This window comes from Nycticebus coucang, chromosome 5 (assembly GCF_027406575.1).
Source record: "Nycticebus coucang isolate mNycCou1 chromosome 5, mNycCou1.pri, whole genome shotgun sequence".
NCBI classification, from domain to species: Eukaryota; Metazoa; Chordata; class Mammalia; order Primates; family Lorisidae; genus Nycticebus; species Nycticebus coucang.
The window spans coordinates 17,514,212-17,540,685 of record NC_069784.1 but is presented as its reverse complement, the minus strand read 5'-3'; the positions used below and the strand labels follow the sequence as shown (position 1 = coordinate 17,540,685).

General features: G+C 36.6%; 1 protein-coding gene and 1 pseudogene across 10 annotated transcripts in view; both read left to right on the top strand.

Annotated features, from left to right (window-relative positions):
- COL24A1 (collagen type XXIV alpha 1 chain) overlaps positions 1-26,474 on the top strand; it is a 305,122-nt gene that overhangs the window by 38,119 nt on the left and 240,529 nt on the right. For all 10 annotated transcript variants that reach the window (XM_053592398.1, XM_053592400.1, XM_053592399.1 and 7 more), the window contains 6 exons: positions 3,184-3,237; positions 3,966-4,019; positions 17,874-17,918; positions 21,579-21,632; positions 23,075-23,119; positions 25,561-25,614. In XM_053592398.1, the coding sequence (XP_053448373.1) occupies positions 3,184-3,237; positions 3,966-4,019; positions 17,874-17,918; positions 21,579-21,632; positions 23,075-23,119; positions 25,561-25,614 (306 nt within the window). The remainder of the gene's footprint in view (positions 1-3,183; positions 3,238-3,965; positions 4,020-17,873; positions 17,919-21,578; positions 21,633-23,074; positions 23,120-25,560; positions 25,615-26,474) is intronic.
- On the top strand, positions 18,161-18,282 carry LOC128587116 (uncharacterized; annotated as a pseudogene).

Below are 26,474 nucleotides of genomic sequence, written 5' to 3'. Positions count from 1 at the left end.
AGAGAGGTTTTAGAGCCTGACAGATTTGCATTCAAGTCTTAGTCCTCTCAGTTTGAGTGACTAGAAGCAAACTGCTTTTTTAGGTTCTTTTAAGCTTTCCTTTCCTTTCCTGTAAGCTGGGGAGAACCATGGTACCTCCACATAGCACGATAGTGAAAGCTAAATAAATTAATGTAACATTCTTAACATGGTGCTACCAAGTAACAGCATATAGGGAAGATAATTTAAACCTAAATTTCCTAAAAGTTTTCATCTCTGTCTACTATTTTTTTTTTTAGTTCAATAAAATTGCCTTGGAGAGGAAAAAGACTAACTTTTAATTAAAGTCTGGTTGTTTAATAGTTAAGGAGATAGATGACTTCCAATGAAATTAGGAGTTTGTTTTTGAATCTATGATTCCCTAGACCTTCAAGCTTTATTTGGGGATTTATCGTTAGCCCAGTAAAAGGTTAAAGCAGCTGTAAAGGCTCAGCCTCTATTCCTCCACAGGGCTGACATTATAGTGGGTTTGTAGTTCTGCTAATAACTTCATCTCTACAAGACCCAAGAAGACAGAAAAGGAAAGGGAAATTTCCATGTGGCTCTTACTCTTTTCTCCCTTCTATTCAGCCAGTAGTGATAGGTTAGGTTCTCTTTCAATTTGATTCTCAATCTACAGTGGCAAGAACAAGTGTACTCCATTAAGACACAAGGTGTTTGGATACAGGCATACAATGAGAAATAATCAAATCAGGGTCATTAGGGTATCCATCACTTCAGGCATTTAATGATTCTTTATGTCCAGAGTTTCAATGCACTCTTTTAAAGTATACCCTAACTTATTGTGGATTATAGTCCCTTTGATGTGTTATCAGATATCTTCATTTTAACTATCTGACTATATATTTGTACCCATTCACCATTCCCATTTTATCCTCCCTGCCTGTTACCTTTCCCATACTCTAGGAACCATCACTCTACTCTATCTCCATGAGATCAATGTGAGAACATGTGAGATTTGTCTTTCTGTGTTTGACTCATTTCATTAACATAAAGTTCTCCATTGCCATTCATGTTGTTGCAAACGGCAGAATTGCATTCTTTTTCCTCTTATGTGCGCAAGTATTAGCTGATATGCTGCCTTTATGTTAGTATTGGGAACATTGGATTCTTGCCCTTCCATTCTTGTGATACCTTACTAAAAGGAACATGTTTCATTTCCATCTGGGTAAATATAAAAGATGTAAAATCCCCATCTATTTTTATGGCTGAAATAGTATTCCATGATATACATATACCACAGCTTGTTAAGCCATTCCTAGGTGTGGTCGGCATTTAGGTTGTTTCCACATTTTGCGATGCTGAATTTTTAAAATGATTTTACAACCACTTCCTTCTTGACAGCATGCCACAATCTTAGGATCCAATCACAAACCTCAATGATAGATGGTTTCCTCCCTCCTTCCCTCATTTCTTCCTTCCTTTCTTCTTCCTTCCTGTCTGTTGGCCCGTATAGAGTGCCATGGTATCAAAGCTCACAGCAACCTCAAACTCTTGGGCTCAAGTGATTCTCTTGCTTCAACCTCCCAAATATCTGGAACTACAGATGTGAGCTACCATGCCCAGCTAGGTTTTCTATTTTTAGTAGGGACAGGGGGTCTCACTCTTGCTCAGGCCTGTCTTGAACTCCAGAGCTCAAGCAGTCCACCTACCTTGGCCTCCTAAAGTGCTAGGATTACAGGCGTGAGCCATCACACCCAGCCTGATGGATTCTTGATTCTGCATGTAGGTATTAAATCAGTAACAGCTGACTGTATCCATCATGTCCACTCTTTCTTCAATAGGCCTTCATGGGCTTGTTTATTGACACATCAAGTGGGTAGCCCACTAGGTATCACAACAAACTGGGTTTTCAAGTCTGTAGCGATTGCTATTACACTTTGGCAACATGTGCTTTGAAGTGATCAAAAGTCAGCAAAGCTCTTCTTTTAAGTAATCTTCCAGGCCTTTGTGACCAGACTTTGTTAAACCGTATTTTCATGTCTACTTCATTCACCCATGCTTTTTCATGCACATGGACAATAACTACACTAGGAATCTTCTTTTAGAAACATTTTTCTTTTAAAGATGATCATAGGTGGTAGATTTGTCCCATTTGCACAACAGGCTAGAACAGCAGTGAAATGTGTTTTCTCATGTCAACTAATTTTGATTGCCATGGTTTTGGTCCTTCGATGTCCACAGTTCTGACATATCCAGTATGAGTGGGATCTTATCCAAGTTGTGTCTTTTGAAGACTGATGACGTAAGAATGAAATTTCAAAACTTGATTCTCAGAGGCTGCTAGAAGTTTGGATCTCATGCTATAATATTCTCTCTTCTTAAAGTTAAAGCACCATTTAGGTGTCCCTGAGAAGTCCTCAATGTTTTTTTCTTAGGCAATCCTTTTACCTTCTTCTTGTATCATCTTGGTTGAAACAGAGATCCCACTTTGATGCTGCTCCAGCATCAGAATCTCGGTCTTCACCTCCTGCCCCACCTCCAACTTGCAGGTTTCCCTCACGTTGCCTTCTGTCTTGGCATCTGAAGAAGGTTTTCTTCATGTTGACTCCACAGAGGACACTGTCTGTGGAAGAAGGTCCAAAGTGTCTCTAGGCAGCTCTGTTGCCATGCTTTTTAGCATACTTAATTACTGTTAGCTTGAAGCTTGTAGCGTGTGAAAATCATCTGACATCTTCCAAGAGATTTTCTGGTAATTTTTGTAAAAATATCAGCTAGATTTCCAGCTCCTGCCTGAAACTTACAAAGAGAAATGCATCATTCTTCATTGGCTCAAAATGCTTTCATTGGAAGTTCATTGTAAGTTCAATAAAAAATTAAAGACATTTATATAGATACAGAATTAGTACTACCCATGTATAATGTACATCCTTATTTTCCCTCCAAAATTTGGGCAAAATAGTGCTCATTATATGTAACAGAATACATTATGTCTAGAGAATTTTTTGAAACCTTCTCGTCATTTAAAAATAAGTCTAAGAAAGGTACATTTAAAAATTTAATAACCCATGACTATCTCAATTTAAAATAATTTTATTTAATATCATATATTGTGTATAGCCTCTTATAATACATCACTGAAGATATATGATATATTATATGTAATGTATGCTTCACTGTGTATTTTGTAACTATTTTATGTAGGGCCCCAAAGGAGATCCAGGATTTTCCCCAGGTCAAGCTGTTTCTGGAGAAAAGGTAATTATACGTCTATGAAATAAAATCATGCTAAAATATTTCAAGCATTTTAAAACCATTTTTATTTTTTAAAATATAAATATCGTTATGGTATCAGAGAAGATATTAGAACCACTGGATTTTAGTGAAGGAAGACATATTTGAAGAATTAAGTAAACAATATCACTTTAGTTACTTCCTGGGGTAACGCGCCGTGGTGGGGTAAGCACAGTAGCAGTTACCAGCTCAGCCCCGGAAACGGAAGGGCCCCTGCTCTGGTCCGTACCTGAACCCAGCCCGGCTCTTGACTCCCTGGAGCTTGGGCCTGGGAGTCCTCACAGGGAAGAGCTGACATCTCCCCAGTTGCCTCACAAAAGCACTGTGGAATTTTAAAGGAAATTACTCTATATATTTTTAAACACAGCTTTTTAAACTTGAGCTGCTAGGAAGTATGTGAGTAAGATCATTACTAGAGAAAAGAAAAAAGAACGTAAGAGTAAAGGGGGGCAAGTGTATGGAGGCAGGAAAACATGTTCTGGGTACTAACATTAGGCAAGAGACCGTTGCTGGAGCCTCAGAGAAGGGGCCAAAGGGCTCTGAAAATAGGTGAAACTTAAGCCAGATTGTGGAGATCAGAAATGAATGTAGTAAGAGCTTGACATCTGAAATTAAAGGCAGCTGTAATTTTCAAAGGAGCTCTAATTTTCCATTCTCTTTCATGACATGGAACCTCTGTGCTTTGTTCGCAGGGTGAGCGAGGCCTTTGTGGATTAATGGGGTCCCCTGGTATGCAAGGTAATAAGGTAAGAAGCGATTTACTTTGACTTAGATGTCTCGTGGATCTGGGAGCTCTTCAACTGCTATGATCTCATTTTGAAGTTGAGCTCAGAACCAATGTTTTAAGTTCCTTTTCTCAGCAATAGGGAATTAGGAAGCTGTCCTGGTCCAGGAAAGTGGTGCCTGCAAAAGGCCGAATCTCATGAAAAATAAAAAAAACCCTTCAGTGGATGACACATACAAAATTCATGTGCAAGAGAAAGTCAAAGTCACTGAAAGAATATCGATCCTTTCCTCTTTTAAAGTTATAGGAGTGCAGTGACCTACTTCTGAAACTGTGAAGTCAATTGATAACTTTTATATGCCAAAAGCGAGGCTCACTTGCTTATAGGTACAACACTTGGATTTTTAAGGGGTTCTCATTTTACTGGGAACTAACCATCTCTGCCATAATGTATGTACTAAAGTGAGGCTTGAAGGGTGAGAGGGAGTTAAGGGTTGGTGGTAGTCAGATGAAGTAGTCAGATGCATGACTAGGCTTTTTCTGAGGTAGGAGGGAGTCCTGATACAGCTGCTATAATTATTTGACGAAATATGTTGTGCAGTTTTCTGGGTTCACACAAGTATAAATTCTTTTCTATCTGTTCAACTTGTTTTTCTCCAAACATTACGTTGTTCATTTTTTGAAGGGAATGAGGAAGTTACAAAATTTCTTTCTAAGGTAGTAAAGGTGCCAGAATATTGTAGGGCAGTATTTGGCTTGATGTGAATCTTTAAATATATATAGTGATGAGCCGTGTCGGGGTCTTACTGTGCTGATTCTCTTCCTCTTGGGACATTTAGGTTGCAGGTAGTATTCAGGCTCTGGGTACTTGGATCAAATCCCATCTGTGATTTTCTAGGTTCTGTCAACCTTGGTAGGTTGCTGACCCTTTCTCAGATTCACTCACCTCATCTCTAAAATGAGAAGATAATACTGTAAGCAGTCCCCGAGTTACAAACATCCGACTTATGTATAACTCTCACTTATGAACGGAGGCCATCACAGTAAGTCCCTGGGTTACAAACATCCAACTGACGTACAATTTACACTTACAAATGGTACAGGTAATAGGTAAATGTGCTTGTCCCAACTTACCTACAAATTCAACTTAAGGACAAACCTGTAGTACCTACCTCCTTCGTAACCCAGCAACTGCATACACTCGCTGCCCAGGGAGTCTTGAGGAAGATGTAATGAAATAATCCACGTAATATAGTGTCAGACAAATAGCCGCCTTTATAAATGTGATCCATCAAGTTATTTGTTTGGTTTTGGAAAGAATACTGATCTCCTTTGTTTTCCATCATAACTCCTGTTAAAGGCCCAGATTGTAAAAGGATGAAAAAGTTTTGATCTTATGAAAAGGATTTTCTGTCTGGTGACTACCCCATGATTCTTATGGCCTTCAGGCTGGTCTTCACGTGAGACAGTACTTAGAATCTGATAACTCCCTCGAGGCTGTGGGTTACCACCACAGAAACATGTCACAGCAGAGTGATCATTTCTAACAGAAATTGTCTTGATATACAGTCATGAATCTGTTCAATGCTACTCCGTGTACTTCTGACTGCTCATGTGTCTCTTAGGGAACTGTACTGGTACAGCCTTAAGGAAAGAAGATCTATTATAACAATACGGATAGGATCTCAATTATTTTTTTTGATGTCAAATATACAGTTGTGTGAAGTGTCCTATAATGAGATTTCATATAAAAGAAGAATAAACTATTTTCTGAGGTTAAATGATACCTGTTGTTTATGAAATTAGCAGTCCAGAAAGGTAAACACAAATGTTGGTTAGTTTCTTTCTGTTTTTGTTTGTTTGTTTGTTTGTTTTTGGCCCGGGCCGTGTTTGAACCCACCACTTCCAGTATATAGGGCTCGCACCTTACTCCTTTGAGCCATAGGCGCCACCAGTTAGTTTTTGTGTAGAGGGGAGTATAACATGCTATCTCTGGGAAGAAATATTACTTGGAGACAAAAGAAAAAGGACTTTAATATTAATTGTTAGAGCGGATTATTATTTTAACTTTGAAGTTGTACTTACTTAAACCAGAAGATACTAACTTCCTGTGTATATGTTATATGGCCCATCAGTATTTTAAAATATTAAGAAGTGTGTGTTCTTCAGTCTGTGTAAGTCTGATAAAGTGAAATAGAAACATTATTTTAAACAAACTGGGCCATGAATTTAATATTCTTCACATAGTTCTTTTTTTCTCATATTTTTTACACCTATTTAAATTTGGCTTATTGTTAACTAATAAAAAAGCGAGCCCTATGTAGAAATCAGGATTCTTGATGTAGTATCGTTAGCAGCTGTTACTGAGTTTTCTCTAGAGAAGATTTCATTGAAAGTATTTAGAAACCGAATTGTTGTGTGATAAATGAAACATCCCTGGTTTGCTATGATTTGACAGAAGTTCAGAACAGTGTTGACTATTTGAGATGCTCTTTGTTGTCTTTCTGAGAACATTTTCCCCTTTTGGAAACTATATCCAGATTATTGAAAAACTAGTAGTATAGACATACATTCCAAATGAGCTTGATATACTATTATTCTGATTTGTATGGAAGAGGAAAGGGAAATTCTGGTTACTGAACAGAATGTTTGGGTAAATTATGAGACTTTTAAAGATCAAATTAACTAATGTGGCTCAATTTTTGGACCACTTAAATCACACAGAGTTATTTCCTACTAATAGGATGCATGCTAGGAGAACCTAGAAAAATAGCTCTGTAACCTAGGAACCCCTATTCCCTTATCTTTGAATTCTGCCCCCAAGTGCTAGCTGAATCCTTAAAATCGAGGTGAGAACTTAATCATTTTCTAAGCAAGAAAACTAAGATAAACCAAGAAAAGTTTTTTGGGGGGCCTAGGCCTGGGTTTGAACCCACCACCTCTGGCCTATGGGGCCGGTGCCCTACTCCTTGAGCCACAGGCGCCGCCCCAAACCTAGAGAAGTTAAGGGAATTGCTCAGCGTCACTTGTAGAGTTATGGCAGGATCAAAAGATACAACTTACTGTTACAGAATCAGCTGTGCATTTCACTGTTCAGTGCATATTATGAGAGATGAATAAGATACTTGGGTTTCAAGTACTATAAAGTAATTACATATTTTATGAATTATTATAACTTTTATGAATTTTCAGTATTACTAATACTTAAAGAAGCTTTTTTATTATGTACAATGTTCTAGTCTCCCTCCTGAGCACTGTTTCTTTTAATCTTTTTTTGTAGAGACAGAGTCTCACTTTATGGCCCTCTAGAGTGCCATGACATCACACAGCTCACAGCAACCTCCAACTCCTAGGCTTAGGCGATTCTCCTGCCTCAGCCTCCTGAGTAGCTGGGACTACAGGCGCCCGCCACAACGCCCGGCTATTTTTTGGTTGCAGTTCAGCCGGGGCCGGGTTTGAACCCGCCACCCTCGATATATGGGGCCGGCGCCTTACCGACTGAGCCACAGGCACCGCCCTGTTTCTTTTAATCTTAAAAACAATTCATTGAAGCCAGGAGCAAAATGCCTGTAGTACAAGATACTCAGGAGGCTGAGGCAGGAGGATCTCTTGATCCCAGGAATTGGAGGCTGTAGTGTACTATGGCTGTGTCTGTGCATAGCCATTGTAGCCTAGCCTGGATAACATAGCAAGACCCCATCTCTTAAAAACATAAAATGAAAAATAACCTATTGAGACAGATACCGGATTCAGTATGATGAATAAGTTAGTTGAGGTGTCCAAGGGTTAAATCATTCACTCAAGCCATATAGCTATTAATTTGAAGATTTAAAAGTCACATCCAGGCGTGTTTAACACATACGACTGTGGTCTTAATAGCTTTGGATACTGCTTCTCTTTTAATTAATTTATTATATCAATATTGTTAGATATGGGTATTTAAGTAGTTTTGTCTCTAACAGGCATGCAGGGGGAACATGATATTGTTTTTCATGAAAGCCAAGGGAACAAGTTTAGTTTTGGATGACAGAAGAATTATGACTGCATTATTCTTTTTCTCTGGAAATATCTGGCAATATTAAATGTTTTTAATATATACTAAACTTAAGTAATTTTAAAAGCTAAAATGGCTTTTATGAAAGTTGGTGGAGTACACTAACTGTTGAGCTGTTGAACTAAAAACTGTAGAACTAAAAACACAAAAAATTAATAATGTGAAACAAGGTTTGAAAATTAGAAGTACCGTTGAGATGGTGATAACAAAGCAAACAAAAATAGCAATGTTTTCTTCAGTCTTCAGTAGATCATTTTGGTTTGCTTTCTTCCCCATTCTTATATCCCTTGCTGCCACTTTTTGAAACCAATATTAACATCTTTAACAAGCCATTTCTTTTTCTCAGATTGAATGGTTGTATTGCCACCTTCATGTAACTCTGATTTTCCTAGAAACTGGAGTATACTTTCACTTCTCACTAAGTGTCTAAATTTTTGCCAAAAAGCAGATAAGTTGGATCCAGAGTACATGTTGGGTTGGATGGTAGACAGAAGTCATAGTTGAGCTTGGACTTGAGGTGGATTTTTAAGTTGCTTTTATATAGCTGAGTAGTTGGTATATTAAAATTCGAAGACTTCTACTTAAAATGTAAGAACATTAGCAATGTAATCAATTGAAACAATGTTTGTAGGTTAAAAAAGATAGGTTAGATAGGAGCAGTTAAACACATCTTAGCATGAAGGTGTAATTCAGAGCAATTGTGAAATATAATGGACATATTTTAAAACATTTTTATGAAATGGGGACTTGACATCTTTTGTGTAAACATGGATGGAATTGAAACACATCCTTCTTCTTTGTCTTCTTCTTCTTCTTTTTTTTTTTTTTTTGTTGAAATGGAGTTTCACTATGTCACCCTTGGTAGAGTGCCATGGTGTCACAGCTCACAGCAATCTCAAACTCTTGGGCTTGAGCGATTCTCTTGCCTCCGCCTCCCAAGTAGCTGGGACTACAGGTGCCCGCCACAACACTCAACTATTTTTTTTGCAGTTGTCATTGTTATTTTTAGCTGGCTTGGGCTGGGTTTGAACCTACCACTCTTAGTGTATATGGCTGGCGCCGTAACCACTGTGCTACTGGTGCCGAGTCTGAAACATGTTCTTCTTAGTAAAGTGTCACAAGAATGGAAAAGTGAGTATCTGATGTACTTAATACTAACGTGAAGCCAGTAGATGATCTAACACATGCCCCTATAAGAGAAAAACTCAAGTCAATTCAAGTTGGCAAAGAGGGAAGAAGGGAAGGGAGGATGGAGGGGGAATGGTGTGCTCCCACTTAATTGGCACAATGTAGGGGTATATGGCACACCTCTTGGGTGTGGGACACAACTACAATAAGGACTCTACCTAATAAATGCAAACATTATAATCTATTTGTTTGTACCTTCGTATTAATCTGAAATTAAAATAAAAAAGAAACATTTTAATGAATAAAGTATGACAGTATTTTTCTGAGTATTAAAAATACTAACAGTAGTATGGTCGAACTAAGTTTCAGTGATAATTATGAATCAGCGTGAAGTCTTATTCAAGTCTTATCAAGTCCTATTTTGATAGAATTATTTTAATTAATTTTTAAAAATCTTTCTATTACATAGGAGCTTTATACTAAATATCTGTAAAAATCTGGAAAGGAAAAAAGAACTGGAGCATCAAGTGGAACTCGCTATAATGAGTCAGTCACTCAAAAATCATACAGGTTTCCAGAAACTGTGTAAGCAAGGACAGCCCTAAAAAGCTATAATACTGAATACCAATGAGACCCATAACAAAAAATCAGAGTCGGTGGATGAATCAATGCCAGAAGGAATGGAGATTTTTATTGTTCCATCATCTCTTACTGAGATCATCTCTCAGTGTTCCATTATTCTCATAAAACTCTGCAGAGCTGTGTTTTGAGTTGCTTCCCAATTCAAGTGTAATACTGAATGTCTAATGCAAATACTGCTGCCTAGGAACTCTGCTGCTACCACGGTTGCCATCCCCTCCGCAATCTGCCGTTCCCACTAAGGGCAGGGGAAGCTGAGAACAAGCAGGACACAGTACTGACCTCCCTAACAGACAAGCCAACGGTTGCCAAAGTGGTGTAGCTTGTGGGACTTTGAACACAGGTTCAAAGACACAGCCCTCAGTCTGGCTCATGTGATCGAAATTACAACCTCAATGATAAATTCACTTGGCTAAAAGGATTTCTGTTTCCAGAAGTCTTTCTAAAAATTTCTGTGTCCTCAGAATAAGCTGTTATCTTTCATTTAGCATCATTTTGAATTAAACTGTCATTCTGTTTTTCTGTATAAGATAGAAAAGAACTACCACTGGGGTTGGAGGAACCAAAGTAAAAGTCCAGTACTACTCAAAAGAGGTTAGTGTGTCAATATCACAAGGAGTTTGGGACAGGGGTTGGCATGATTCTGTTGCACACATGAGGGAAATGTGTTCTAAGAGAGGAGATGGGCAGAATAGAGAGATTTGTATTGTACTGATCCTAATACTTTGAGTTTCCCCCAGTTCTCCAGCTACTGGGATCATTCTTGTATTTAATATTTTTAAAAATTTAATTAAAATCTTTATTCTTAGAACTTTAGGAGATTTGTCCTACCCCTTACCCCAAGAGGTACTTACGTTCTTGTAGTTGTTGATTTTCATCTCATCCTGAATTCTTCCTTAGGGATTCTTTCGTGATCAACTGTGACTATCCTATCTTATCACTGCTTCTCAGTTTTTCTGTAGCTTTCTCTAGTTATTTTGGTCAAAATGTGTTTATAAGCCTTTGTTGTATTTCTCAAGTACTGTAGTATTTGACAAACTTTACCTGAGATTTATGATTACCTGATTTGTAAACGAAAGGTTTTGCATTGCAGAGAAAGAAAATGTCACATTGGCTTTCAGACCACAACGCAGTAACATGTAAAGAGAAATAGGTGATGGATTTAGGGGATACACTGTAAGTTGCTTAAGTGCAAGGACTGTGTTCCTTTCACCGTGGTGTCTCAGTTCAGTGTTTGGCACACAACAAGCACTTATTATTAGTGAAAGAATGAACCCTGCTCGTCTTAAATTCAGTTGACCGGGCCCCCTTCACCACTTGGTCCTACTGTAATCGTTCAACTTATGAGTTGCTTCTCAAAGCGGGGTTCCCTCTCTGCTGTCTTATTTTCCCTGATTCCTCCGGCTCCAAACATCCATCCTTCCATCTCTACTTAGCTAACCTGTTACTGATCACTCAGTGGCTTTGCCTTTCACATGACTGTCTACAATGGTTAGCTCACCTTTGCCTCAGCTTCTCCACAATAAATAGAGCAGAAGATCCAGGGAAGTTGCCTCAAACAAAAGAGAAGATGGTTTTCTTTCTCAGATAAGTTTTGTCATTAGCCCTTCAATGCTGGCTGGACACAGTGGCTCACACCTGTAATCCTAGCATTCTGGGAGACCAAGGCAGGAGATTGCTTGAGATCCAGAGTTTGAAAGCATCCTGAACAAGAGACCCTCGTCTTCACTAAAAGTAGAAAAATTAGATGGGCATTGTGTTGGGCACCCAAAGTCATAGCTACTCAGGAGGCTGAGGCAAGAGTATCGCTTGAGCCCCGGAGATTGAGTATGCTGTGAGCTAGGCTGACATCATGACACCCAGCCTGGGGCAACAGAGTAACACGCTGTCTCAGAAAAGCAAAAGAAAACAAAACAAAATGAACCTAGATGTTACAGTTGTTTTAATCACATACTTTGTCCTACGGTTCATTCTGCAAACCAATATTATGTATAGAAGATAAAGTCTCTACCTTCAAGTACCTTCCTGTCTTAAAAAGGAAACAGGTACAGGTTAAGTATCCCAAATTCTATACCTAAAATATTCAAAAATACAAAACGTTCTGAGTGCCAGCACACCACTGCTAAAACAACATGCTCTTGGAATGTTCCACCTTTTGAATTTTCAGATTTGGGATGCTCAACTGACAAAATGCAAACATTTTAAAATAAGAAAAAGAAATCTGAAACTTTTCTTGTCCTAAGCATTTCAGATAAGGGATACTGAACCTGTAACAAAAGTAAATCACAAATGCATATTATGCTTTGGAAAGTGTCATGATGAAGATCTGGACAGGATAGGACACCGTTGAGGGTTGCATAAACTTCCTGGGTTGAGGAGCGGGTGGGTGCAGGGAGCAGGGAGAGAAGGAGCATTTAAGTTCAGTCCTGAGGATGAGCAGAAGTTCCCCTGATGATATTTTACTTAGTGAACAAGTCGGTACCTACATGACTTGTTCCATAAACAAAGGCTTGGAGGCAAGAAGCAATTTCTTGTTCCTGAATCTTGAAATGTGAGGCAGGAGGCCTCGGAAATAAAGCTTGAGGAATAGTCAGGTGCACATTAGAAAGGGGTTTATATGCCATGGTAAAGCATTTATCATGCAGTAGAGAGTTACTGCAGGGTTTTATGAAGGATAATGGCGAAGGTAAACCCTCTAGTCTTCACAATTTCACTGGAATTTTGGCAAGTTCTAGAAAGGAATAATTCTACCTTTTTGAAACCTAAAAGTTTGTGAAAGGAGGCTCTTGAAAGAGGAGGAGGGTGATTAACCAGGAACTGTCTTGTGTCATAGAGAACGATTCCTCATATGTAAAAAACTCTTTCTAAGAATGTAAGTGCTTTCCATTATTGGGTGGGGGAGGAAACTCTTCAAAAAAGAAAACCATTCATAGAAAAGGTTGAAAACATGGAAATTACAAAGGCCTTGAGAATCTCAATGCTTACTTTGCATGGATACTATATACATAGAGTACCACTCTCCCTAACAACATGGTTCAAATTTACTTTACCATAATATATTAACTGTGATTAGTTTATAATGTACAGAGTTTGCTACTGGCTCTTCAGTTCACAAGTCACTGCATAAGTAACAGATGAGCATCATGAACAGGTGCATCATTTTGGTGATGTCTGTTGGTGATTTCTCATTGTACGTCTATAATCTGATTCATGCGCAGACCTCAGAAGTATTCAGTTGTGTGCTTCCTTGTCTCTCAGTGATAAACTTTTGTGACATTTTACAGAGAAGTAATCAAAAGAAGTAATTATCTAACAAAAATGAGTACAAAGATGAAACTGCATCAAAATAAAAGAATAGTGATAATACAGGAATTGAAGTTAGAATCAAAGATAAGTGGAGTTATAAAAACAACATATGACATTCAGGAGACTCTACATATGCAGCCATGGGAACTTAGTGAACATGAACTTCTTGACATAGGAACGTGTCAATCACATGAGGAACGTTATTTGATGCACAGGACAAAGATGTTCCAGAGGAACATCTGGCAAAAAACTTAATATTCGAAGAACTCTTGGAAATATTTTATGACATTGAAAAGGAAAAGGATAAAATGTTGAGAGATGATCCAAACTTAGAAAGGAGTATGATAATTTGCAGGGCATAGAAAACATGCTTGCTTAGTTTGGTAATTCAGAAAACAAGAAGAAGGCAAGCACTTTCAGACTACTTCTGATAAATTAAAAAAATAACACTTTAATTCTAAATATTTCTAATTTTTTAAATTGCATTGTACTAAATTAATATTAGTTTATTTTTTTTCCATTTCCTAACGCTATTATAACTGAAAGTAGGGGAGTTATTTAACATTTTAACAAAAATATTTAAAGTAATGGAACAATTATAAATGTTCCCATTAATTATTAAGTTTGCTTTGCATGGTTTCAGTTTGCATGGTCCTTTGTAGGGTCCTTTGTATTGTGCAAAGTGATGGGGGTCTGTTATAAAGGATGCTACTATTTTCTTTATGTTCAAATATTCACATAGCCAAATTTTATATGAGATTGTTTGAAATTTGTGTCTTTTGCATCTGCTAATATTTTTTTTTGCATTTACTTAAAATTTAAGTAAATAAAAATTTACTTAAAAAATTTATTTTTTTATTTTTTGACTTAGGTGATATTTATTATTTATTTACTTTTATTAAATCATAGCTGTGTACATTGATATGATCATGGGGCATCATACACTAGCTTCATAGACCGTTTGATGCATTTTCATCACACTGGTTAACATAGCCTTGCTGGCATTTTCTTAGTTATTGTGCTAAGACATTTATATTCCACAATTACTAAGTTTCACATATACCCTTGTAAGATGCACCGCAGGTGTAATCACACCAATCCCCCTCCCTCTACCCACCTCCCCCCTCCCTCCCCTCCCTTTCCCCTTCCCTCTATTCTTAGGTTGTAACTGGGTTATAGCTTTCATGTGGAAGCCCTAACCCAGAAGACCAAAAATCACATCATAACAAAGATATTTGTACCAGAATGTTTATTGTAGCCCTATTCATAATTGCTAAATCATGGAAAAAGCCCAAGGGCCCATTGATCCACGAATGGATTAATAAATTGTGGTATATGTACACCATGGAATATTATGCAGCCTTAAAGAAAGATGGAGACTTTACCTCTTTCATGTTTACGTGGATGGAGCTGGAACATATTCTTCTTAATAAAGTATCTCAAGAATGGAAGAAAAAGTACCCAATGTACTCAGCCCTACTATGCTAATATTTTTAATTTTTATTCATTTTTATCCTTTTCTTCTGTGTGGCCATGTTTTGATAACACATTTATTAAGGTTCAATTTCTTGTTGAAATAAGTATTAAAATCAAAGTCTCTATACAAATGTATTCTAATCTACATTTATCATTAGAATTATTGGTAAGTCAATTTTATATCACAACAGAAATTGGGACAGTTCTATAATTGATAGTAAGGGGTTATCTGTTTTGAAATATAATTTATAAATTTTTCTATTGGTATTCCTTAAGTTCACAGTCAAACTGTAAAACTGTTCAGATCAGTTTTGCCCAGAATGTTCATCAGAGAATTATCATATATTGTTAGTTACTGAACTTTTTTTGTTATTCTTCCTATTGGAGTATAAAATAATTACTTGAATAATATTTTCAAAAGACTACAAAATAAACTATATTTTTGAAATAATATGCCAGGTCCTTAGATTGGAGTGATACCAAAAGGTGAATGTAGGAGATTTCCCAGGAATTTGTACCTTTTGCTTTTTAAAATATACTGACTAGTGTTTAAGATAAATGAGGCATATAGTCTCAAATTTAGGAAATAAATGGAATTCTTTATATAATAGTGTTGATAACTTCTGTATATTACCAATATTGCATTTAAAATAACAAAAAAGTAGTCTTTAATTATTACCTTCAATTTTAACCTGATGAAAATTGAGATACCATATTAAATACTTTTAGAATCATTTTTTACATAGGTAATTCCCAAGTACATCCAAGACTTTCCATCAATTCATTCATTCATCCATGTTTCCTCATCAACTAATTAATGAACACTTACTATGAACCAGCCTCTGTTCTGGGCGCTCAGATACCACATTAATTAAAATAGGGAGCTTACATTAAGCTTAAGCTCTTCAAGACATTTATCATACCATTTCTAACTCTATCACCCTCATGTAATTTGTGATTATCTTTCTCCAAGACTATCATAATAGACTTCTACTTGACCCACTCTCTTCCATTCTGCTCACCCCAAAGCCCCCATCTTTGTGTTAGATCATACGAGGAAATGTCATGGGAGACTGAATCTTGGTTTTCTCTGAGAAGTACACTGATTTTCTTGAATCCTTTCTATGTCTCCAAGCCTGAACTGACTCTTCTGCCTTTTTTAAATTCAATGGCAGCTAAATTTAAAGAAAACAAACTAGTGCCTTCCTTACAGATTCCGCTAATCAAACAACAAAAAAGAAATTTTGCAATAACTTAGTTTAATGCTATTATTTTACAAATAAAGACATTAAGATTCATGATCTGGGTAGTTAGTGGCAAAACTTGAAGTAGAACTCAGTGTACTTGGTCTGTTCTTCATTGTTAGCAGTAAAAATGAAAGCAAAGCATTGTTTTACCTAGGATATTTTGAATGCCAAGAATGGAGACTTAGGCTATATCTCAAGGAAGGCAATGAGTCATTACAATCCTCTCTGCAGCAATGAAGAAAACAGGGATCCCGTAGAATCTAAAAGTAGCTGTGATGATATGATTTGGTCTCTGGGAGAAAGCGAGATTCAAAGAAGCTCTTAGCATCTCTGAGTATTTTAGCAACATTGGTTTGTGGATTTTTTAATTTTTAAAATTTTGTTATTTTTGTGTGAGACAGAGTCACACTCTGTCCCCTTGGGTAGAGGGTTGTAGTGTCATAGCTCACAGCAACCTCAAATTCTTAGGCTTAAGAGATTCTCTTGCCTTAGCCTCCCCCCAGTAGCTGGTACTATAGGTGCCTGCCACAATGCCTGGCTAGTTTTTCTATTTGTTTTTAGTAGACACAGGGTCTTGCTGTTGCTCAGGATGGTCTTGAACTCCTGAGCTCAAGCAATCCACCTGCCTCAGCCTCCCAAAGTGCTAGGATAACAGGCCTGGTGGCTCAACTCTCTGATTTCTTTCTAATGGCCTAACTGCGAAGGATCCTGCCAGGATACAAGCTTTTTCCTCTTCCCTCTAGTCTATTGTTTTATTATATTTTTGTTAGTTATATGCTATATAGATAAGACAAAAATCATTGTCTCCAAACTTTATGGTTCCTTTTCTCTGTCTTCTCCTTGATTCCCAAGAGACCTCTACCCTTAAACCATTTACTGTTTTAAGTTTAGTATCTCAAAAGCTGCTTAAATCATTCCCTTCTTTTTTGTCTGTCATTTCCCCATTGTCTAATCAAAATATAATTTCCTTCTCTAATTCTCTAATTCACACTCATCACTCTGATAAACCCTCAGAGATTAATTCCGTATGATTCTTTGACTCCAGTAGACTACATTCTGAAACCCTAAAAACTTGTCTTCAGTTTACAGTATATGAATTGAAAATTTTTGGTATTTGTACACTATGATTTATTATTGCAGGACCTGGAGTTTCACTTTGTTTAAAATCCTAAACTTTTTAAAGTTCTAAAGAAAAGGAACTTTTATTTCATATGCACCAAAATCTTCCAGGTAAACAGTAAGGCACATCACTTTTAATTATAACTATACAAATAAAGTCCAAAAGCTTCTGTAGTTCTCCCAGTCCTTTCTTTCAGCTTCCTTGATGTTGCTCCTTGAAGATCTTTCTTAGAGGAAGAGTCTGTTTTATACCCTTGGTGTGAAAAAGAGATTAAGACTGGATTTTGGTGCTATTATTTGGAAAATATTTTTGTTCCTAACTCCCCAGACGACTTCGTATTAACCCTTTTGGTGAACCTGTGGGTAGCCTCTTTCATTTGAGTTGGCTCCTTCATGGGGTGTTAATAATGATTTGGATCAGAGAAACTGCCTGGAGGTGGACCAGGTTTTTAATAATTACAAACTAAAACCAGCTTTTAAAAAGCTGCAGCAAACTTAACAGATCCATTGCTAGATATAAGCTTTTTGGTATATAAAGATGTCCTTCATTCTTTATTCAACACTATGCTACCATTTTAGTTGATAATAAATCATTCAAATTATACTTAATTGACAGATATTAATAAGAATTAATTTATTATTTAATATAAATTAAATTCTTGTTAACTTTAGAAGTTTAAATTTAATAAGAAATACATTAGTAACAATTACATTTGTATTGATGAGGAAATCAAAAGTTGGAGCAACTTAAAACCTGTGGTTAGTTGTTTGGCTTATCATGAATTTACTTTTATTTTTTTATCCATTATATCCAGATTTTTAAAAATTAATTATTTTTTTATTAAATCATAACTTTGTAGATTGATGAGTTTACTTTTCATACATGTCTTCACTTTTTTGTTGGCAGGGTCTCAAAGGATATCCAGGGCCCCCAGGACTCCAGGGTGAGCAAGTAAGTTCTAAGACTTATGTTTTCTTCAGTGCAAAAGACACAGGGTTGGGCGACTACACTGAGGGATTCTTTCCCTTCACTTTTTCTATTTTTCTTCTCAGTGATATCTATTCTAGGAAGTACAGGAATATCTGTGGTCTTTTAGAATCAAAATCTATAACAGATAATATTTCACTATTATTCACTTTTCCTATTTGCCTAGCATGTTTAAGAATAGTACTTCTTAAACTTTTGTGGTTTTTATCACTTCTTGGCCTTTTGGCTAAGATCAAAGTATCTGTTCTTGTCAGTTTAATATCTGATATGTCCTCTATCTGAGGACAATATAGTAAATGGATTTTTGGAGCAGGGAGTTAGAGCCCAAGATAAAGGGGAAAGAGGAGGGGGAGGGGAGGCGAAGGGGAGGATGGGTGGAGGGAGGGTAATTGGTGGGACCACACCTACTGTGCATCTTACAAGGGTACATGTTAAATCTACTAAATGTAGAATATAAATGTCTTAACAGTATAACTAAGAAAATGCGGTGAAGGCTTTGTTAACCAGTTTGATGAAAGTATTTCAAATTGTATATAAAACCAGCACATTGTACCCCATAATTCCATTAATATACATAGCTATGATTTAATAGTAATAATAATAAAAACTTCTATGGTTTACAGGCCTCTTAAGAATCTCATAAATGCTGGGAACCCTTTCCCAGAAAATATACATATCCTTACACACCCATATACACATTTGATTTTTTGCAATATCAGGCACTTACTTTTTCATTAAAGCCTAATCCACAGCTGGTAGTTCCCAGACCCTTGCAAAGGAAATGCAAATAAGTGTTCACAACAGTCCAAATCAGAACGAGGCATATGTTATCCATATTACACATATGCACGGTCTAAAAGTCTGATTTGGAGCTATTTAGGTTTTGATCATGCTATTGTTTCTTTCCCACCAGAAAATAACACATCATTATGTCAAGAAGAAAATAGTCATAGCTCTTGCTTTCGGGCCAGTATGCATAAACCCATGAAAAAGATAGATTAGAAACTGACTAAGGTGATGGATACCGTTATTAAAGAATCAGCAAAGAATCTCAGGAAGCCCTAAAGGGAGGTTCAGGAAGAAATCTGACAGATGATAACGGAGAGAAAGACATAAATGAGAAAAAAAACCAATTTTCTCTTCAATTCAGGTTAAGTGAGACAGTACATTCTGTTCAGTCTCTGAGGTATCCTTTTCAAGGTTCTTAATTATGTCAAACAAAGTGATAGATGAATTTGTAGCAGGTGTAATCTTAGTTTCCTGAAGCTCAAACAAGTGCTGAAAAGCATTTGAGCATTTAGGAGGGGGAAAAAAAATAAGCGGTGTGGTAGGGATTAGTCCCTGGAGAGGGGGAAAAAAAATCCCTAGAATACTACTTTGGCAGAAATGTGTGGATTCCAATGAAGGCAAACTGATACTTCAAAAGTAAGTGAAAAACGGGCCACCTGGAGGTGCTGACCAGTTCTCTCTCAACTGCTCTGTGACCTAGTTCTGGGGGTATGTACGTTATTATTCGGAGGGTAGTATACTTTTTAAAAGAGTCTAAATTTAGTTTTAATGGCTGAAAAATGTATTTGGGAATACATTTTCTGTCTATTCTATTTGTTTCCAGAAAAAAAAGAGGTTAACTTTGAGGAACTAAAATAGGTTTTCATTTTAACTTGAAAATACCGTAGACAGAGCATGACCATTTGTTAGAAGATGTTCACTTCTTGAGAGTTGGTGAATATCTTTAACATGGTCAGCAAACATTTGGAAAGGTACTTATCTGTGTGAGCTCTATTAATAAGAGCTGTCATTTACCAAGCCCTTATTTTTGTCAAACTGGGCTACTGTTATCCTGTTAACAACTTCCAGCACCAAAATTATCTATTCAAGATGTTCCATGTGTTCCTGTGAAGGCAACGCCCAGCAGCACTTGGAGATATTGCAATGATCTCCACTTTTCAATGTTTCTACACATATTATTTTGTCCACACAATAATCCAGTGACCTGGGTGTTATTATTCTATTTTACTAATAAAAAACTTAGATATAAGAGGATCCATAGTAGCAGGGCTGGGATTCTGAATGAAGTCCACCAACTCAGAGCATGTGTTTTAATGCCTTAGAGTGAAAACTGAGATTAGGGCAGGTTTTCCTAACTTCCTGTTGCCAACTTCTCAAGGTGCTAGTGATGAGATCATATCTCTATTCTTCCATCCTATCTACAGATTTGAATGAGTCAACTGTTTTTTAATCTTTTAAGTGCAGAATGATTTGAGTCATGGTGTTTATTTTGAGTTTCTGTGGTTGACGCAGTGCTTCTAGGGTGTGGTTGGCTCAGAATATGTTTATTTCATATCAAGGCTATGCTAAAGTCTTGTTTACTTTGTTTACTGCTATTCTAGTATAGCCGTGAGTGGAATTCTTTTGTGTCTTTCTCTGTGCAGCTGGAATGTATTAATTAGATCTCTGTATGTTGCCTTGAACACCCTCTAGGAAAATCCATTCAGAATCAGATTTTGCTTATATCCTATAGGAGACTGGCTTTTTTTTTTTTTTTTAAGTCAGTCAACCTGTTTTGACTGGAAAAGGAGTAGGAAAGGGACGGTGTTTGGCATTAGCCAGATAGTGGCCTGCAGAGTAAAAACAGCCTTTTAAATTTGTTTCACATTTTTCAGTTGGAATACCCATCTATAAAATGTTGTGAATGTCTGGGTGTAGGCCTGTGTGTCTTGGAATTGGATGGGTATAAAGGAAGGCAGTTGTTAATATACTAACTTTCATAATTAGATTTTCCTTAGAGTGCTATTGAATGTTATTTTTACATCAAACCCAAAGTGGGGAAGTAGACTTGAATGGTGGTCTCTGGAATTAGATCCTGGCATTCTACTTACTAGCTAAGTGCCCTTCAATTTACTTTAATCTCATTTTTTCTCCTCTATAGCATAGGGCTAATGATATCTACCTTATGGGGGTTTTGAGCGTATTAAATAAGATAATACATATAAAATACTTAAAATAGTGCCTGACACATGATAAGTTGTTCAGTATATGTTATATGAATAAAATATTATGTGTATGTAATACTACTAATATAATATTTAATACATGAATACGGTTCTCATAGAACCATAATTTGATAAGGGTATTTACCTCTTAATATCCATTTAACTTAATCAGGGTTGCTTGTAAGATTAAACTTATTTTAGGAAGGAGAAGAGAATGGTTTTGAAGTTTCCTGTCTCTCTTGGTCATCTGAGGTGGGTGTTGCAGGATAATTGAGACAAGAAGGGATTTGATCCAAGAAAGCTACTAGTTGAATAGTGTATCAGCTCTGCCTCTAGATTCTAAATATCTTCTTTGGTTATATAGCACCGGATTTTCCCATCCCAGATTTATCATCCTATGATCAATGTCTCATTTAGAGCTCTAATTCAAAATGTTTTATTTTTATTCAGCAATTCTGGTTTATTTTTCTTCAAATAGGTGATTTCAGTCAGATAAAGCATGTGCAGGACCCAGTGTTTTTAGGGGGAAAAAATTGTTCCCAACTTGTACGTTATAAACAAAACTAATTCATTTCCTTGGGCTTTCTTTGACTTTGTTGTACTGCTTTATTCATTTCATTTTTTATTTCAGGGAATTCCAGGACTTGCTGGTAATATTGGCTCACCTGGTTATCCTGGCAGGCAGGTGCAGTAACTATATCTACACATCTCCTTTTATATACCTCTTCATTAATGCATTGTGTGGTCTGGTTTTGAGAATTAATATTCAAATGACAGTTGGTATATTTTTAATAAATAATGATTAGTCATAGAGAAATAATTTCAAAATCAAAGTTGTAAAAATCCTTTATAAATTTTACTGCAGAAAGCATTGTTCAACATGGCAGTGCGGCTTTTAAACAGGTTTGATGTGATGTGCAGTGGAACTTTCAATTAAAATGCCCAAGAGTTTAATAATATCTTAAAACGTCCCTGATGCTGATTTTATAATACTGCCACTGACCAAAAAGAAGTAGGAGTTAAAACTCTATAATAAAGATCATTTTTAATGAGACAATTGTAAAAACTTGATAAACACTATACCACCACCAAATACTTTTATCTGAACTGTTTTAAAAAGGTATGCTAATGATTTAATATTTATTTCCCCCTAATTTTTAACTAGTATATCTAGATTAATAAGCAAGTTTTCTTTTCTAAGTTTTCATGAATGATTACTTCTAAAATTAATTAAATGTATAAAATTACATTTATAATGTATTTTTATTTTAAAGAATGAGGGAAATAAAATCATAAAAACTATTTATTGCCAACAAAATTCCATTTTTTAAGCCTTTAAAAATACCTAGAGATATTATATATTAGATTCCTGCCACCATGTGATGCTACGTTATCTTAAAAATGTAAAATATGAATACTTAAACATCTGATCATTGATCCGAAGTTTAAAATGTATTCATCTTTTTTTTAAAAAGTGGGAACTATCTTTTTCCTTTTTTTGAGATAGTGTCTCCTTCTGTCACCCAGGCTGGAGTGCAGTGCACCTGATCAAAGCTCATTGCAACCTCAATCTCCTGGGCTCAAGCAATCCTCCTGCCTCAGCCCCTCAAGTAGCTAGAACTACAGGTGTGCATTACCACACCCAGCTCATTTTTTAATTTTTTGTAGAGACAGGGCCTCACTATATTGCTCAGTCTGATTGCCAATACTTGGACTTAAGCAGTCCTTCTGCCTTGACCTCCTGAAGTGCTAGGATTAAAGGTGTAAGCCGCTTCTCCCAGCCAGAGATTTCTTTTAGAATAAGTTAATTAGAGATGTTTTAAAACAACACAGATAGTTTTCCAATGAGATATAATTTAATTAAAAAATATCTTTGTATTTGACAATGTATGTTAATGTACTTTATTTAGATATGTAAAATACAGTTGTATATAGATTATATCCAGTGCCTCTTCTGGTTCTGAAATTCTAAAATTCCTCAAACATTTGTAATTTTCATTAGGTATATGGTGGCCTGAATTTTATAGCTTAAAAATGATACGTCTTTATATATCTTTTTTATTACTAGTGTTTATCAGCTCTTCAAAAGCCCTATAGTATGATGACAATGTCTTTTGTTCACACTAGGGTTTAGCTGGACCAGAGGGTAATCCAGGTCCGAAAGGTGGACGGGTAAGTAAGCATTGTCATCATTTTGTTAAGCATGCCTGCATAAAAGTAAAATGAAATATATAAAATACTTAACATTTTACAATTTTTAGAAGCTTTGAATTTAATTTAAGTTTCATGTGCTGTGGAGAAGGCCATTTTACACTGTATTATCTGGGTGATCTCAAAGCCTTCTGTGTCTCTGTGTCTAAATCTCTTACTAGACATGGAAAATTTTCATCTCTTATTTTGTTAAATAGGTTCACTAAACCTTTCATTCTCTCTTCACCCTGTAGGACCCCCCCAAATTCAAATATTTTGTCACTTTACAGTGTCTCATATGTCACAAAAGCTTTGCTCATTCTTTTTTAGTCATTTTGAATGTCTTGTCTAATTTAATTATTTTGAAAGAACTATCTTCACTTTCTGAGAGTCTGTCTTCTGCTTGATTTTGTCTATTGTCGAAGCTTTCACATGTATTTTGTGTTTTGTTCAGTGAACTCTTTAGTTTTAGAATTTCCATTTGGTTCTTTTTTTATAATATCTCTTTGATAAATTTCTTATTCATATCCTGAGTGATTTTTTGATGCCTTTTTATTATTTTTTAGACTTCCCTTTTTATCTCACTGAGCTTCTTTAGAATTGAAAATTTGAATTATTTTTCAAGAATTTCTTAGGTTTCTTTTTGATTTGGATCTGCTGCTGGAGAATTATTGTGTTACTTAGAAGGTATATTTCTTTACTTTTTCATGTTTCCTAAGTCCTTATGTTATTGGCACATCTAATATAACACTTCTTCCAATTTTTTTGAATTTGCTTTCATAGGGAAGGACTTCTTCTAAAGATGTATCTATGGTTTTCGTTGGGTCAGGCAATTTGGTTTGGTTTGAGTCTCAGTGTGTGTAAGTAATGTCTCTGTATGATTTCTTTGTGTGAAATAGCATCAGTTCTATCTGTGGTTTCTTTGGTGGCTTAGAGTACAGTTTTTAGTAGAGCCTGTGGTGAATTTTTTCTGAGACCTGGATGCCAAGTAGGCCAGTCTTTGGGTCAGTGTGGCAGGAGTTTGCTAAGCATGCCTATTCTTGGGAAGCTTGCACCGGCACTAATGTTAACAAGTTTGGGTGGCCAATTCGTAGGCCTCCTGGTGGCTTACTCAGATTCTGGTAGTAGCAGCAGTGGGCCAGGCAGGTGAGCATGTTCTCAGTCCTCTGAGCATCTGTTGTGGCATGGGCAATGGCAGTGACAGTGGAGGATGACCATCTGGGTCCTGAGTGGTGCATGGTGGTGTTGTCATTGGTTGCAGCATGCCAGGTGGGCCAGTCTCCAGGCTGCCTGGCATGCAGAGAGGTGCCAGCTGTGGTGGTTGTGGTCAGGTCTATAGGCCCAAACTCAGGCCCCCAGGAGTACTGCTCAGATGCCAACAGTGGTGAACTGGACTGGATATCTCCTGGCCCCTCTGACTGCTCTGCATCAGGGTTAGCAAAGCCATTCTAGGTGGGCTTGTCCTCAGGTGCCCTGAAGGTGTGTATAGGCAGCTAGCCATAGTAGGCAGGGATGGGGTGATCTCCAGGCCCTCAGTTGGGAGTTGGGAATGACTAACTGGAAAGGTTGGTGCTGCCTTGAGTGACTGGAGCACAGGTTGCTGTGTAGGGACACGTGTGCCACTTATTCCATCTCAGCCCATGAATTGCTCATGACTCAGCCTCTGGTGCAGTAGCAGATGCCTCCGTTCTGCCTCCGCTCTAGTTACAAGGTCTCTCACATCTAAGCCCCAAGGGCAGCAGCCTTTGCTTCTTTTGATCCTCAGCCCACTGAACTACAGGACTGTGCATGATCTGTGGGAGTAGGGCTCTAAAGTGGTGTCTTGCTGTCCTTACATAGATTTCGGTGAGTGTGTGAGACCCGGCCTCCCTGCGGCGGTGCCATTGCAATGACCAATGTTAGTTTCATAGCCTGCAGGGGACAAGGGGCTCTTCTATGGCTAGGATGTAGGAGTCCACTGTGGAAATGTGGAACATTGAGGGTCTGTCACTTACCTTTTCCCCATATTTGGGGATCTCTCTGCTCCCAGCTGTCCCAGCTTAGCGGACTACCTTGTATCATTCTGCTTTCTTGATTTAGGTATTTCCTGTCACTTTTCTGTTGAATTTCATTGTTTTCTCTTGTTTGATCTATTGAAGTACGATTACCTCCTCTTTTGGTTCTTAGTGGGAGAAGGGCACATGAAATATCTCTAGTAAGCCATCTTGAAGCCCCTGTCACCTATGTTTTTTGTTTGTTTTGTTTTGTTAAATGAAAAGATTAATCTGTAACTTCTGGAAGAAACGTGGTTAGGTGAGGGGATGTTATTCATACTTTAATAATTTCATATTACTTCAAGTAAAATTGTGAGTACTTCTATTTAGAATTACTTCTGGGGTGAATATGCAAATGAAATAATATAAAGATTATTTTCTTGCTTTTAGGGTTTTATTGGCTCTCCTGGAGAAGCAGGACAATTGGGACCTGAAGGAGAAAGGGTAAGTCTATTTCCTTCACATATCATTTCTAAAGTGAATATGTTTATGATAATGTATCACAGGAGTCATAAACTCAGATGTCAGGGAAGTCATCTTACTGAGTGAACAAGCCAGGACTAAGAAAAATCACCTGCCAGAAATATAGTTAGAATTTCTTAAATAATACTGAATTTTGTTGTAAGTAATGCAATATAAATATGTATGATTAGATATTTTAAATTCACATTTTAAGAGGTGTACATTGAAATATTAAAATATGTAATTATGAAACTTTTATAATTCATTGATCTTTAATTTGATTATAAACTCTTGATAGGTCTTGAATTTGCAGTACAATCTGTGTAAAGAATTTAGGCTTAGAAAATGTTTTTGTGCTTAATGTTGTAATGAGATAGCCATTTGTAAATGTAGGAAGTCATGAATAAAGATAAAACCTTTATAAAATTGTTATGCTCAAAAATATTAATCAAGATATTTGTGGTGTTTGGCCATTATGTCTCTATCATGTCTAGTTCTCAGTGCTGTACACAGTACAATGATTTCATGTTGCCTTCCTTCATTACAGTCAATAGTAACTGAAAAAACAGTAAAATTGAACAAAACATGTTATTATACTGTCATATAGTTTAAAGTTAGAGAATCATATTCAGAATTTAACCTTCAACTCTATCATTATAACTATGCCATTCAGGCCAAAATTTTAATTTCTCAAAAGTGATTTTTTACAAATGAAAGTGAACCAGATTATTAATTACTAAATGAAATTTTCAAATATATAGTTTTTTGAGTAAGTTAAATTACATTTTCTCCTAATTACTTGTGAGTATCCCTGCAGAGAAGAAATATTTAAAGGGTTTAAA